Consider the following 16,676-nt stretch of genomic DNA (forward strand, 5'->3'; position numbering starts at 1 on the left):
CCAAGTTTATTAAATTTTTAAAAAAAATCACTTCTCAAAGTTTTGAAATTAATTTAAGCATTTTCGAGGACACTAAGCATTTTCGAGGAATTCTTAACTACCCTCTCATATTAAGTTAGGAATATTTTGACTCACTAACTAACTCATCATATCAACGCATTGTAGTTTTGAAATGGGGAAAAATTTTCGTTTCGCAACAATCCAGTGACTGATCTGTGCTAGGCTTGTCATTTATTTTCAATTCTTCAGACAAATTTTATAATACTATTTTCTGATGAAATGTTAAATTATTTATATCAATTATTGCGTTTTTTCTATAATTTTTTTTTAAAAAATTTACCCAGGTTATAAATTTTAAAATATAACCAAAAATAACTATGATGGGCTAGATATCTAACATGCCTTGTCTTCAAAAAGAAAGTTTTTTTTTTTTTGAAATTTGAGTCTTAAACAATTACTTTATATTAATTTACAAAATATATTAAATAGAGAATAATAAGACACAGCAGTACAGAATTATTACTGCTAAGACTTTTAAAAAGTGAAATTTTAAAATATAGTTTCAGAAGGAAATTCAGCACTCATGCTGCTAAGAGTTTAAATTATGAACCAATTGCCTTTTTATCTTTTTTCTTTAAGCGTAGTCATGTTTTCTTTATGTCCGTAGCGCTTTGTCATAATGAATTTTAATATGTTTAAAAAAGTCCTTGTTTCGTTTCAAGGCTTAGCTAGGTCAGTATCTTAATTGGTTTAATCAGTTTTTCTTGTTTCCTTAGGTATATCAGAATATTAAGAAATAATTTTTTTTAAATTTTGGGTAATGCCAACAGAAATATGCTCTTTATTCCTGCTCTCAAATTATTAATACATACCACATTAAGGATTAAGTTACTTAACTATGCATTATACTAGATTTTATTAGTTAAGCTAAAAAGTTTAATTATAGACAAGGAATAATAAAGTAATAAGTTTACAAGTTAACCATAATGAACAACTGAAGTAATAAATTTCTAAATGTAAAAAAAAAATTAAAAAAATTTATTAGGCAAAATTTTTTTCGCATAAATACATAAATATTTGGCAGTATTTTATTTATTTATTTTTTAACCTAAATAAAACATCAACTTTTCTTAGGAGTTTCTTCTTGGCCTGGAAATTCTTGTAAGGACATGTCATCTAGTTCCGCGTCTACCTTCAGTCTTTTGGACGTCTCTTTTTCGACATGAGGTGAAACTTGATCAAAGAGTCTTTTGCTGCATTTTCTCAATCCCGTTCGAGCAGTGGGGCTGGTTAAGTATTTTGAAAACAATTTCAAGGACAGTCTACGCTTACTCTCTGGGGTGTACTGACAGTGAAAACTACAGCTAGGTACAGGTTGGGGCTCAGGTTGTACAAATTTGTTAGTTTCTAACTCATTCAATTGCTTCAGAAGCTCACACTGAGCGGTGTCTACAAAAGAGATGCATAAATATAAAATTATGTTTATAATATTTAATAAATCAATACACTGAGTCACATTTTTAAAAAGCACATGAATTATACACGTAAAAATTAGATACAAAAAATTGCTGAATTCATTTTTAAAAAGAAATAAAATATACTAGCACAATACTTAATTTAAAAAATTAAATTTAAATTTAATTTTAAAAAAAAATTCCTAAAATAAAGATACACATCGTCTTTACCAATATTCGAACATTGTTGGAGAAATAGGTGAAAGTAAAAAAAAAGTCTTATACAGGTAGAATTAAATGTTAAGTTTAATGGTCGATCGACATATGTTAAACATTTTAAAATTTTACAAATAAATCATAATTTGCCAAAAAGTATAAAAAATACAGTAGAGCGATGATTAGTTGAACAAATCAGGGTCAAAGCCGATCCAGATAACAAAAAATCTAAATAAGTAAAAAACTTTAAAAAACAGTTATGAGAATGTAATTAAATTACCTCCTTTCACACTTTTTACAGGTGTAAAACTGGCAATGGTAGTAGAGCCTATTACAGCATATTAAAAATGGCATGTTTAAAAGATTTAAATTTTGTAACATTTCACCTTTTACAAAATTGACCGACAAAATATGTTTCAACGATTGAGAGAGAAAATTTCAAAATGAGTTTAATTTCCTTATTTCTAATTCTTGAAAGAGTAGAAATGGGCTCCTTTACAACAAACTACTTGCCAGTTGTCACCCACATTGAAACTAAAGAACGAACAAGAGGTTCTGTTCAAGGTTACAAAAGGACAAAAGAAGCAATTTTTTTACCACTTTCAGATATTCTGAAAATAAAGGATTCTAGCGGGGGGGGGATTTGGAAAAGGTGGAGGGAAATACATGATCCTTGAACGATTTGGATAATTGGACAATCCGATAAATCAACGTTTGGATAATCGGCACTCTACCGCAGTTCTATCTGCTTTGCTTGGAACTTAGAAGCAATTATTCTCGGGCATAATTGCTCAATAAAATAAAAAGATCCCAAATTTTTTGTGAATTTTTGTATCTACATGAACAATTAAATCAGTTCAGTTCTCATTATGATTTGAGATAAAAGAATGTAATGCGTGGAATCTAGTGTTGCTTAATAAAAACAGAGTGAGTTTGAGTTACAATTAAACAGAAAGGAATTGCAGTTTTGGGGTGTTGGTAAGAGCAGCAAGAAGGGGCAGCCTAATAATTAAATTTTAATCAACCTATACAATGTAAACAATCAGAAAAAAAATCGTTTATTAAATCTATTACAAGAATTTTAAAGAGAGAAAAATTAAATAATGTTTATTCCATACTTTTTGCACTCTTATTGATTTTCGGAGATTCAGCTATTTCTGTAAGTGAAGTCTCTGAATCATCAGTATCCATAAAAGACTTTCTTCTTTGTAGAGCAGAAAGATTTTGCTTTGAGGTTGGTGTTTCAGGAACAAACTTCGTTTTAAGAACGTGGTGAGCTGAAACAAATATACAAATAATTTACGACATTTATAATTATGACATTTACAGTGTAAACATAAGCTGGTAAAAATTACACAAATCCCTTATGACATTTAAAAAAACAATGAGCTGAAAAAATTGAACCAATTAATTATGATATTTACAATAAAAACATAATAAGCTAGAAAGATTACACAAATCAGTTGTGACATTTACAATTAAAATATGATGAGCTAGAAAAAATACACAAATGAATTGCGACATGTATAATAAAAGAAATGAGCTGAAAAAATCATAACTCAATTATGACATTTACAATGAAAACATGATAAGCTAAATATACACAAATCAATTATGACATTAATAATTATGACCTTTACAATGTAAATATAAGCTGTAAAAATTCACATGAATCACTTATGACATTTATAATAATAACAATGAGCGGAAAAAATTACACATGACATTTACAATAAAAACATGATATGCTGGAAAAATTTCACAAATCCCTTATGACAATTCTAATAAAAATATGATGAAAAAATTAAACAAATCAATTACGACATTTATAATAAGAACATGAAGTACAGAAAAATTACGTTAATCAATTATGGTATACAAATTTTAAAAAGATTAGGGTGGAAAAATTTACACAAATAAATTATGGCATTAACAGAATAGACTGGCCACAAACATCAGTTTATGGAATAAAAATTCTGAATATTTTTAAAGTAATCCAAAAATGATTAATGGGCAGTAGCATATTATAAAAACTTCATTTCACACTTGTAATAACTAAATTTGTTTCACTGACAGTAAAGCATTATTTTTAAATATCAATGATCTAGAATCACATGGTCTGAACAAAATTGTAAAGTTTTGAGAAAGGTGAGTCTTTGAGAAAGGTGATCTGTGCATAATCAAATAGACGAGTATTTTTAACAAACACATAATAAGTAAATTTCAACCATTAAGTTTGGTGAGTGGTTGCAAACCAACAAATTTTTAATGTGTAGCAGTAGACAAAATTTTTTAATTCTAATTTATTAAATTATTAATACTTAACCTTTTGCTACCACTAGGAAAAATATTTTCTTAATCCCTATAAATTTTGCAGTTGTTGGAAGGTATGAATATACATATAAAGAAAATTTTCTACAATACAAACAATATATCAACATAAAATTAATGTGACATTTTTAAAATGCAACGCAATGAAAAGATAGTTACGCACTCAAGTATTTTAAATTAATGCTACAGTTTAAATTTAAAACAGTTACTTACATTTGGGAGTACGCATTCTTTTCCTTTTATAGGGAGAGCGACTGTACTTAGGAGTTGAAAGCTTTTGATCTTTTGGAAATAAGTTTCTGCGAACATTAATGGCATTCATGCTGCAGTTAAGATTTCTTTCTTTCCTTCTTTTTGATGACAGCCGAGGGGAGTAGCGTATTGGAATGTTTTCAGCACCCGGACACAAGTTCTTATACTATAAGAGTGAATAGAATTGAATATAATGCAAAAAATAAAAGAACATTAGAAATTGTGGGATAAATAAATAAAAATATTTAGAATGATTTGAGTTGCATAGTTGAAATATATACAACTTCATTTTTGTATACATTGAAAATATTTAAAGTGGCGTACATAAATAAAAATATCCTGACTGATTTGAGTTGCATATTTGGAAAAATATACAACTTCACAACATTTTGAAGGATGCATACATTGGAAATATATTTTGAAGTAGCATACAAGGATGTTTTCTGCTCCTAAGCTATAGGTTCTTATAATTTCAGAATGGGTGAAATTAATTATAATGGAAATAATAAAATAATAGAAATGGTGGGATAAATAATGAAGAAATATTAGAAATGTTTCTATAAATTAATAAAAATAGTCTGACTGATTTGAATTGCATATTTGAAAATACAACTTCACAACATTTTTAAGGGTGTATACATTGAAAATATTTTGAAGTAACAAACAAGGATGTTTTCTGCTCCCAAGCTATAGGTTCTTAAAGTTTTAGAATGAGTGAAATTAATTATAATTGGAATTAATAAAATAATAGAAATGGTGGGATAAATAATAAAGGAATATTAGAAATGGATGGATAAATAAACAAAAATATCCTAACTGATTTGAGTTGCATAATTGAAAAATATACAACTTCAACATTTTTAAAGATGTATACATTGAAAATATTTTAAAGGAGCATACAGGGATGTGTTCTGCTCTCAAGCTATAGGTTCTTATAGTTTTAGAATGAGTGAAATTAATTATAATGGAAGTAATAAAAGAATAGAAATGGTGGGATAAATAATAAAGAAATATTAGAAATGGTTGGATAAATAAATTAAAATATTTTGACTGATTTGAGTTGCATATTTGAAAAAATATACAACTTCACAACATTTTTAATGATGTATATATTGAAAATATTTTGAAGTAGCATACAAGGATGTTTTCTGCTCCTAAGCTATAGGTCCTTATAATTTTAGAATGGGTGAAATTAAATATAATAAAATAATAGATATTGTGGGATAAATAAAAAAGAAATATTAGAAATGGTTGGATAAATAAATAAAAATATTTTGACTGATTTGAGTTGCATATTTGAAAAATAATTTTAATATTATTTCAAAAATATAATACGATATTTTTCTGAAATTTGCAGCAGAGTGGTAACAAAACTGTTGCTTGAAGATTAACATTTGATATAGCAAGTGTTTTTAGAAGAGCGGAACACCCTGCCTACTACCTTTTGATGCGCCCTCTTTGCCCTTTTTGTGAAAATAAGCCGACATCCCTTAAAAACGTTGTGTTTTTATTCATATTCAATTTTAAAAAATTAATTAACTACTTAAATAATAATTACACACTGGTAAAATTATCTATGTTAATAAGTTTAATACTGATTACTGTTACACATGATTCATTTGTTAGAATTCTTCTCAAATATTTAAATTTTTACAATTTTCTCTTTTCCTTTTTCAAGAAAGGGTATATTAATGAATTTTTTAAGTAATTTTTAATTTTTTAAATTTTTTAAATAAATTGTTTGTTTGTTTTTTTGTACAAAAAATGCACCTTTTAATATTTATTTTTCCATAATTTTCAGTTTAAGTTATAGAAAAAAGTTTTTACGTCATTTATCAATTAATATTTTTTTAATTTTTTTTTAAAACTTTTTTCGAAAAAATTTGTGCACAGTGATTATTGTCTTTTAGCACTTTAATTAATTTTTATAAACTACCATTGTTCTCTTATTTTAATGAGTAAGAATAACTTTTTGAAATACACACATAAAATAGTATAAAAGGGTAATTTAAAATTGTTGAGGATCAAACTCAGCTATTATATAAAATTACACATTGATAAATTTTTACGGTTTAAAATGAGTGCCCTTTCAAAACTCAGAGTGCTCTATTCTGTGAGTAAGTGCCCTGCCCTTTTAAATTCCTTGGCAGAACTCTGGACACAGATCTGCCATTTTAATATTTATGAAATACATTTTGTGTGGAAAAAAGAATTATAATACAGGTGAATTTCAATTTCATAGGGTTGCAAAATTTAATTCCCCTTCCAGCGTGCGGCGAAAGCAATGCTAAAAAATATGTCAAAAGTGGTTATTGAGAAAAAATTGCCTAACATAAACGTCAGGTACATAATAAATCAGTTTTGTAGAACTGATAATTTTAAAAAACTATTCGAAATAGACGGATCTATAAATAACGAAATTCTGAGTACTTTGAGTTGCATATTTGAAAGATATACAACTTCAAAATTTTTAAGATAGATGGATTAAAAATGTTTTGAAGTAGCATTTAGGGATATTTCTGCTTTCGAATTATTAGTCCCGATAATAATATAAAAATGAGTGAAATTTATTGTAGTGGAAAAATTTTTTAAAAAACTAGTAATGGTGGGATAAATAGCTACAAAAATTCTAACAGATTTATTAAAATTGTCCGATAAATTACTTCATAAATATATTCAGATTGCAGAACTATACACCAACAATTTTATTTTCCATAAGAAAACTGACAGTAAAACATCAGAAATACTTTTTTAAAATTTTGACACAATAGATTTTAGACAAAACATTTTGGTTCAATTCTATAAAAGAATGTAATGAGACAAAAAAATCAAAATATTAATTTTTTTTTAAAAATTATATAAATATTTTTCAAACCTTAAAATCAAATTCATAGTTCTGTCATTAATTTGATAAAAACGTTTAAACAATATAATATGGCAAAATCATCTAGTTTTTATTTTATTTTAGGATGAACAAATAAAAAAGAAATTTACCTTCTTTTTCCTAGGTGAGGATCTTGTTAAAAGAAACTGTCGACTTTTAATGTTATTCATAATGTCATTCCGACAAACAACTTTTCTAAAATACAAAAACTTCATATAAGCCTGAACATACATAAATGAAATGCGGTTAAAGCATGTTTCAATTCTAATTATAACATTCAACAAACAGTCTGAACTGGATTTTTCAAGTTTTAATTTAAAAGACACATAATTTTGAATTAATTAAAAGCTTTATGTAATAATCCCTAAGGAAATGTATTTTTCTTCTTTAACATCTGAAGCCTTGTACAAAATAATTGATTTAAAATTTTCAATATTTTCACAATTTTTTAAGTTAAATTAACTAAACATAACCAGTAAAAATTTAATAAACATCAATTAAAGTCTAGTGGACGATTCCAGTGGGCGATTGATAAATACTTTCAACCACAATGTGGAGCTTAGACTGAATAGCCCATTACCATAATTAAGCAATCATAACAGATACAACCAAAACAGAAGAATTAAGGAGAAATATAAATGCAAGAGAAGAAAGAAATACGATGAATAAAATATTCAAAAATCAATAACTTCACAAAAAGAGATCAACAACTTTAAATAACCAAAAAAAGGTATACTTTGTGCTATGTAGACAAAAGAAAAAAAAGCAATCTCATTAAAACACAAATGAAAAAACAGAAATGGACATACTATAGTTTTGGGTATTATAAACAAGAACATTTCACAGTGTTCAAACATGAAATAAGAATAGAGAAGTGCAAAGTAATTTAACCTATAAATGACAAAAGTCCTATTACTAATATTTATAGCTGGGATATTTATCAAATTTAGCATCAACATTGTTTTATGTTTACCAGACAAATTAAACGTACCCTTAAAGAGCACAAAAGATATGTCCAAAATCAAGACATTAACCGATTTTTAAACGCTCTGGATAGTTGGAGCTCCAGTCACAGTTTTTTAAAAATTTTCTTCAAAAATCACTCAAAACTGCTCTTCTTTTACTGAACTTGATATCTAGAATCATTCTATATTTTGAAAAATTCTAATAATTCAGTTAATGATCTTTTTAGCAGCTCAATATTTGTAAATCTATTGTGATTTGATCTTTAACACCCTGTGGTTTCTGCCAAACCTCCTAACACCTATTTCTTATATCCTATCTTCGATTTCCTTGTGAAAATTTGTTTTTCTGTCTCTATTGGTTAAACCACTTTGCACATGTTTGGCTCTTTACTTCTCTACACTCATTTGGTGTTTAGACACTAATTCGCATGTGCTCTTTTTCTTATGCTTTAACTTTGAACACAATTTAAAAATAAAAAAGCAGTGACTTACTTATTTGAGTAAAATTATTTGGGTCTCGAGCATTTTTTAAGCTTAACTATCTTACTTGTATCACTGAAGTTGAACAGCCAATCCGTAGCAGAGTGCTGAACACTGTCGTTTTATAATTTTGAATCTAAATCACAAAACAAGGGAACTCCTGGATAAGACCAGTAGCAAACTAGCCTTTATGGAAAACGTTTTTGAATGAAATGTGAAACTAATCTGCCTTTTCTTAATATAGAATCAAATGTAGAATTAAAGGTAATAATGAAAAACCACAAAATCATCCAATGCAATAAGTCCAACAGCATAGGTATTCAGTCCCACAATCCATCTACCATAGGAATAATTTTCATCTACAAGGGGAATACTGAAGCAATAAACGAATCGACTAGTTTTTTTCTTTCCAGAATTTGAAACTAGGTCTGATCATTATGCTCTAAACCCTGACTATTCCTCTCAAGAAAGAACTAATATTTTTACAATGAAAGTTGAGAAAATTTACCTATTTTCAGCCCTACTAGAAGAACCCGAAGAGGATTTGACAGATAATACAGACATCCTAGAATTGTTGGACCCTAGCATGGATTCAGATGAGGGTGGCTCTGAAGTTTCATAAGTAGAGTCCTCATCCATTTCAGACAAAGGTATGTCTAACTCCTCACTAAGTTCAACAACTATATCATGAAGAGTGTCTTCATAGCTAGAAAATAATATGCAAAGAAAAGTTGCTTGTTTTTTATAAATAACAATTTTATAAATTCTTAAAAAATTATGACAAAAAAATCATGAATACACAGATTTGAAAAATTTAAAAGAAAGGTATAGATAAAATTTAAAATATTTTTTTTTTTTAGATTTCTTCTCTTTTTTTTTCAAAAAATACTCTGAAAGTATACCACAAACAAATTTTTAGAGTAACAAATAATTATTTAATATACGCATATGAATCTAACAAGTAAGCAAGATAAATGCAGTTTATTATTGAAAGAAAATATATTTGCATGAGTTTGATTTTTGTAACTTTAAGTACAATTTTAATAAAATATTTAAAATTATGCACTATTGAAATTCATACCAAGTAAATAAATAGATCCATAAAAGGAAAAGTGCAGAAATTTGAAGAAATTTTTTGTCCTTGCTTCATATAATTTCATTTTATATAATCTGTAAATTAGTAAAATTATTTTTAAAACTAGTACTTTGATTGATATCCCAGCTTAACAGAATACTATCAGTTACATTTAAAATTGCAGCATTTTGCGCAATTATAATTAAATGTTTGCCTTATTTTTGCATACAATCTTAACAACCTCTCTTTATAATGTCTATTTACATTTGGATATTAGGAGTTGTTAAATTGATCATTTATTGTAATCATATTTGAAAGTAACGTAGCATAGAGTAAGTTTTTAACTAACAATCAAACTGGTAGTCCAATAACAGGAAGATATTACATTTTGAGCTGTATAGAGATATGACATCTTTTAGCATACAACCTTAACAATCTTTCGTTATGTCTATTTACATTTGGATATTAGGAGTTGTTAAATTGATCATTTACTATATCCATATTTTAAAGCAACATAGTATAAAGTAAGTTCTTAACTAACAGTCTAAGTGGCTTTCTAGTAACGGAAAGATAATCCATTTTGAGCTCTATACAGATATGACTTCTTTTCTTGGAATTTTATTGTATGAACAGTTTGCAATACAGAATTCTAGCATAATTCTGCTCATTAACCAATTATTTCTTTTTTAATGCAATACAAAATATTACAAAAGACAAAATTAAATAAATTTTTGGAAATTAAATTTTGTTGGTATACAATGCATTCTGAGGAGGAAAATGTATAAATAAAAATAACCATAGCTGTCAACATGGATGAGAAAAAATCCAGTAGATTTTACGAAATAATATAAATTTCATGACAATTGTTGCATAATGTACTAAATACACATAAGGAATTTTATCATCATCAATATAGAAAAAGTGCAATATTTTCCGGTTATGATTGACATTAAACATACTTGAAATGCTATGTATCAAGTTTACTCATAATTTGGAATATTAATATGCATTTAATTCAAAGATAGAAAGATTTTTTTTAATTAATTTAAAAAGAGAGTTCTGAATAAAAATAAACGGAGCATTTTAGAGCAAAAAAAGTTTTGAACTGATTTCTATAAACAAGGTTCGCGTCATTACGTACAACGTAATACTTATATTAATATTCAAGCAATAATCTGTAAAAAAATTTATTTGAATACGGATTTTTTTAGGAAACTTACTCAATTTTAGAGAATTTTCTTAAATGTTCAAAAACGAGGAGAATTATAACTAAACCAGTAGACCGAGAGAAACTGGCAAAATCGAGTAGTCTACTGGAAAATCTAATAGAGTTGGCAGCTATGAAATCAGGGGTCTGTTTAGAAGAAATTTGGGTCCGTTAACAGACCCTTCACAAAATGTATTTCCATAAAAACGGACCCTTCACAAAATATTTCAACTTAAAAACGGACCCTTCACAAAATAATTTATCTTTTAATCAGACCTTTCACAAATTTGTTTATCTTCATTATTGTCTTGTTAATCGAATAAACCCTTCCCGNATGAAGCTTGAATTTGAGAATATCTAGCAAAATGCAGTAGAGTTGCACATGAGAGTACAATAATACAAATTGTACTATAAATATACAATATTTTTAAGCACTATATGCATTAACAAAATGCAAAATAATTTTTTTAAAACTTTACTTTATCATGATAAAATAACTAGTTTTTGACAAGGAGCTCTTTTCTTGATTATATTAGTCATTGAAAAGTGATCAAGAGATTTTTCGCTTCGATTTCAGAGGGCAGAAAATGAAGCTTGAATTTGAGAATATCTAGCAAAATGCAGTAGAGTTGCACATGAGAGTACAATAATACAAATTGTACTATAAATATACAATATTTTTAAGCACTATATGCATTAACAAAATGCAAAATAATTTTTTTAAAACTTTACTTTATCATGATAAAATAACTAGTTTTTGACAAGGAGCTCTTTTCTTGATTATATTAGTCATTGAAAAGTGATCAAGAGATTTTTCGCTTCGATTTCAGAGGGCAGAAAATGAAGCTTGAATTTGAGAATATCTAGCAAAATGCAGTAGAGTTGCACATGAGAGTACAATAATACAAATTGTACTATAAATATACAATATTTTTAAGCACTATATGCATTAACAAAATGCAAAATAATTTTTTTAAAACTTTACTTTATCATGATAAAATAACTAGTTTTTGACAAGGAGCTCTTTTCTTGATTATATTAGTCATTGAAAAGTGATCAAGAGATTTTTCGCTTCGATTTCAGAGGGCAGAAAATGAAGCTTGAATTTGAGAATATCTAGCAAAATGCAGTAGAGTTGCACATGAGAGTACAATAATACAAATTGTACTATAAATATACAATATTTTTAAGCACTATATGCATTAACAAAATGCAAAATAATTTTTTTAAAACTTTACTTTATCATGATAAAATAACTAGTTTTTGACAAGGAGCTCTTTTCTTGATTATATTAGTCATTGAAAAGTGATTAAGAGATTTTTCGCTTCGATTTCAGAGGGCAGAAAATGAAGCTTGAATTTGAGAATATCTAGCAAAATGCAGTAGAGTTGCACATGAGAGTACAATAATACAAATTGTACTATAAATATACAATATTTTTAAGCACTATATGCATTAACAAAATGCAAAATAATTTTTTTAAAACTTTACTTTATCATGATAAAATAACTAGTTTTTGACAAGGAGCTCTTTTCTTGATTATATTAGTCATTGAAAAGTGATTAAGAGATTTTTCGCTTCGATTTCAGAGGGCAGAAAATGAAGCTTGAATTTGAGAATATCTAGCAAAATGCAGTAGAGTTGCACATGCGAGTACAATAATACAAATTTTACTATAAAGTGGTAATAAATTATTATAAAAATTATTAAATTTTTAATTGTAGATAATTTACAATTTAACAGAAAAGGTTTACTTCGTGAAATTATTTTTATGAAACACTCGGCATGAAGCAGCATTGTTAGCGTCGGGTGAAGCTCATCTCCAAGCCTCTTAAAGTTGGTGCGCCAAAGAAGGAAAAAAATGTTGGAAGATTTATTACATGATGGTCTAAATGTGAATGTGTTATTAGCGAGGATATCTCTGTATTTACACTAGGACTTGTTTCTTCCACAAAATTAACGTTCTCAACAAGTTTGTTTTCGCCCAACTAAATTTTAAAAGCAGATTTTTACTTTTTTGAAAAATCAGAGAATTAAGCTACAACTAAAACCGAAACAATGACGAAATCACACATGTCAATCTAAGAAGTCCACAAACAGGTACAATAGCGACTAATACTGAGAATTTTATAGCACGGCCTTTAAGAGAGGAAGGGTGAAAATTACAAAATGTATATCAGTGATCTGATGACGCAGATTGTTATTGCAACACACATGTTCTCAATTTGTCAACAATTTTTACATGTATCCAGTTTTATCACTGATATAGTGTTAAAAAAATTAGATGATCAAAATAAAATTGTTGATTTAAAAAAAATCTACTTAAAAAAATAACATTTCCTAAGAACTACTTAAGAAAAATAAATAATTCTAAGAGTTTTTAGAAATAACGGAGTAAAATAAACACTTTCTAAGAACTATTAGAACCCTGTAATAATCAACAATACATTTCAGTGTCTAATAATCTATATTTCACTTTGACAAAACACACAAATTAATAGGATTACTCCAGACATACAAAAATTATTACAATATGCTAAGACTTTAAAGAATATTTTTAAAAAAATAATAAGTAGTACTGAAATATTGCTTCAATAACGTAGACCAATATTTTTCAATAAAGTTACCTCTGCAGAATGAGTATCAGAAGACTTTAATTTAAAGAAAGAAAATGCAGTTTTAACTATCTTTTTTGCAGATTGCAATACAGAATGACTAGTATTCAGTGCTAAGTCATATTCTCCCTTCAGCAGACTTATAAGCTCGTCATATCTGAGGTTTGAAACTGGAAAATTAAAAAGAAATATTAATCTTTGTTCATCGTTATAATTCTGAATTTAAATGAGATCAAAAGATTTTATCATTGGTGAATTTTACAACACTTACCAATTGTTAAAACAATTAAACACATTTAATTCACTTTGATGTGTGTACAAATAAATGAACAATTTATTGCTGATTAAATGTTTATTCGATGAAATTCATACTCATATTTTATTTCATGAATATCGAAAATAAATTTAACCATACTAATATAAACAAATAAAAATATATGTGTGTTTTTTCAATGACAATTCAAAGTATTTCTGACTGTTATGTATATTATGAAAGTATAGTTTAATTTTTTACAGAAGTTCACAACTAAATGATTTAACATGCCAGGGGTCTGTTTAGAAAAAATTTGGGTCCGTTAACAGACCCTTCATAAAATATCTTTTCATGAAAATGAACCCTTCACAAAATAATTTATCTATTAATCAGACCCTTCACAAATCTGTTTATCTTCATTATTGCTTTGTTAATCGAGTAAGCATTTCCCGGGGGGGGNCAGAAAAACCCTTCCCGGGGGGGGGGGGGAGAAAGATGGTTCAAGACAAACTAAGTTTCCCTTAATTTAAATTCCAAATGTAGTATTCCAAGAAAAGATTTCTACTTTTACAAACATCGTGTGCGCATTCTTATTAATATTAAATAATATTTTTTTGCAAATAAATAATTGATCAATTCATATTTATTCACAGAATTAATAGAATATTATGTAAATAAAAATTAATTTCTGGCAATTTTTTAAATAAAATATTATAAAATTAAGAATTGTTTAAGTTTACTTAATGCATAACACATTAAAAGAGATACATTACTAAGTTGTGTTATTTAAAATATGTCAATTGAAATTATTAAAAATGTGAGTGATTTTGCTTCCATTATTCGTCCGAAATGAATATTTTGTGTTAAGCAGTACAGGCTAAATACCAAATATTTGTATGTTGCATCTCTAATTTAGTAGCAGCAATTGTTGAGCAGAATCTTATATCCATTTACAATTTAAAAACTTCTTGAAAAGGTTTTCAGCAATTTTTGCAATAACAGGACACTATTTGCACAAATTCACAAAAGCAGGACCCTGGTTGAAAGAATGTGACTTAACGCTTATTTTATATTCGCAAATTATTTTTTCGTAATTTTAGAAAAACAGAACCTTTTACAAAATGTCTGGACCCTGTATGCTAAACCCAGAGTTGACAGTTAAATGCTATAAGCATGAATAACTAAAGCAGTTACCATATTTTTCATATTTGAAAATTCTTAATCATAAAAAATATAATTAATTAAAATTGTTTTATATTCTTGCATTAACAATTAGTTCATAAAATATGAATATTAATATGCTAAATTATTTATCGGTAAAAGAGAGGATATCACAATAACATAAGAAAACAATGTAATGAGCACATATGAAAATACAGGGTGGCTCAAAAATGTTAAGAGAGGTAGAGGGAACCTAAATAAGCAGATTTCATAAAGAAATGGGAGCAGAAAGGCAACCTTAAGCCAATATAGAGCGTTGTTGCTTACTAATGTTACTTGTTTGTTATGTCAGTGTTGCTTACTTTCAAGCAGTTATAAAGTGTAATTAATTGTAATTTGATTGAAATTGTTTCATTGTTAGCAGCTATAAACTGTTCATAAATCATTGCTTTCTTTTATCTAACTTGAATTTTCATTTACTTATGATGAATGCTGCTTTATGTGCTAGCGTTTTTACACTGCATTTCGTATCTCATGCAAAATCAAACAGTATATAACGAAATGATAATCAATTACAGTTAACAGCAGGTGCACAAAAACATGAAAACCAATAAAGATACAAGATTCACTGCAGCACATAGAATGTTGTACATTTTTAAGCAACAGCGTTCTTCATCGGCTTAACTCACTATTTCTGCACCCACAGCGTTCTCCATCATTCATATCTAAAATATGCTTATTTATCTCCCCTCTACCAGAATTTATATTTTTGACACATATTTTTGAGCCACTCTACATGTGAATATATCAAACTGTTTTCACACTATAAACAAATGCATTATCACCATTGCTAATACACAAAATAAAAATAAATATAAGATTATGTATATGTTTCGGCCCTGATGATACTATTTATTCACGTCACACCGAAAACTGAACCTACCAATTGCAAAGTGACAGATTTGAAAATTTGGAATGGTGTCAATGTAATATTATTATTATCAATATTATTTATTGTCAATGTAATATTTTCAAAAAAATATTATCTACAAACTCAGATTATAGGTTTTATAAAACCATTTGTAGTCATAAAAGTGAACAAACATATTCCAAATATGATAACAGGTTAAGTTCTAAAATATTTTATGTGTAACAAAATATAACAGTCAATTTATATCACTATTTATATCATATTCAAAATGAAACTAAAATAAATATTAAAGAATTAAGTGCAAAACAAACCTTCAAATGCTTCAGAAGGTTGAGAGGGATTTTCTTCATTGTCTCCTAAAAGAAAGCACTATTTGAATAATTTGGTTAAATTTATTTAGTTTATAAATAAAGATAAAAAAATACAAAACTAAATAAACTCAGTGGACTATAACTATAAGCCTTATGTCCCACAATAATATATCTTTAAACATGCTAGAGATTTGAAATTTGTTATATTAAACTATTAATATGTTTAATAATATCAATCATTTTTTCTACTATGCTGATGCATTTTATGATAAATATGAATGATGCACTTTATGATATAAGAAATAAAGGGCGTTATAATACTAATATATTACACTTTTAATATATTGCTGTTTTAATGTTTAGCACCTTACATGATTTTAGCTGTTCTACGCCCGCCATGTTCATGGGCTGTTGCCATGTCTGATGTGTATTTTATGTAATTTATGTTTCTACTGTTCTCTGGATATTTTTTTTTTATTTTAATAAACATTTACCCGTATGCCCTAAATAAGGGCGGGTCGGGGTAAATTCTTCCATATAA

General features: G+C 27.2%; 1 protein-coding gene across 1 annotated transcript in view; it reads right to left on the minus strand.

The window, feature by feature from the left end:
* Positions 1 to 1,017: 1,017 nt before the first annotated feature.
* The window catches only part of LOC107449907 (uncharacterized), a gene marked incomplete in the record, with an annotated part of 26,430 nt that continues 10,771 nt past the window's right edge, over positions 1,018 to 16,676 (minus strand). Inside the window, 7 exon segments of the mRNA XM_016065582.4 lie at positions 1,018 to 1,449; positions 2,789 to 2,947; positions 4,215 to 4,419; positions 7,248 to 7,332; positions 9,091 to 9,371; positions 13,492 to 13,649; positions 16,136 to 16,180. Of these exon segments, the coding sequence (XP_015921068.3) occupies positions 1,121 to 1,449; positions 2,789 to 2,947; positions 4,215 to 4,419; positions 7,248 to 7,332; positions 9,091 to 9,371; positions 13,492 to 13,649; positions 16,136 to 16,180 (1,262 nt within the window).

This window comes from Parasteatoda tepidariorum, chromosome 3 (assembly GCF_043381705.1).
Source record: "Parasteatoda tepidariorum isolate YZ-2023 chromosome 3, CAS_Ptep_4.0, whole genome shotgun sequence".
Lineage (NCBI taxonomy): Eukaryota > Metazoa > Arthropoda > Arachnida > Araneae > Theridiidae > Parasteatoda > Parasteatoda tepidariorum.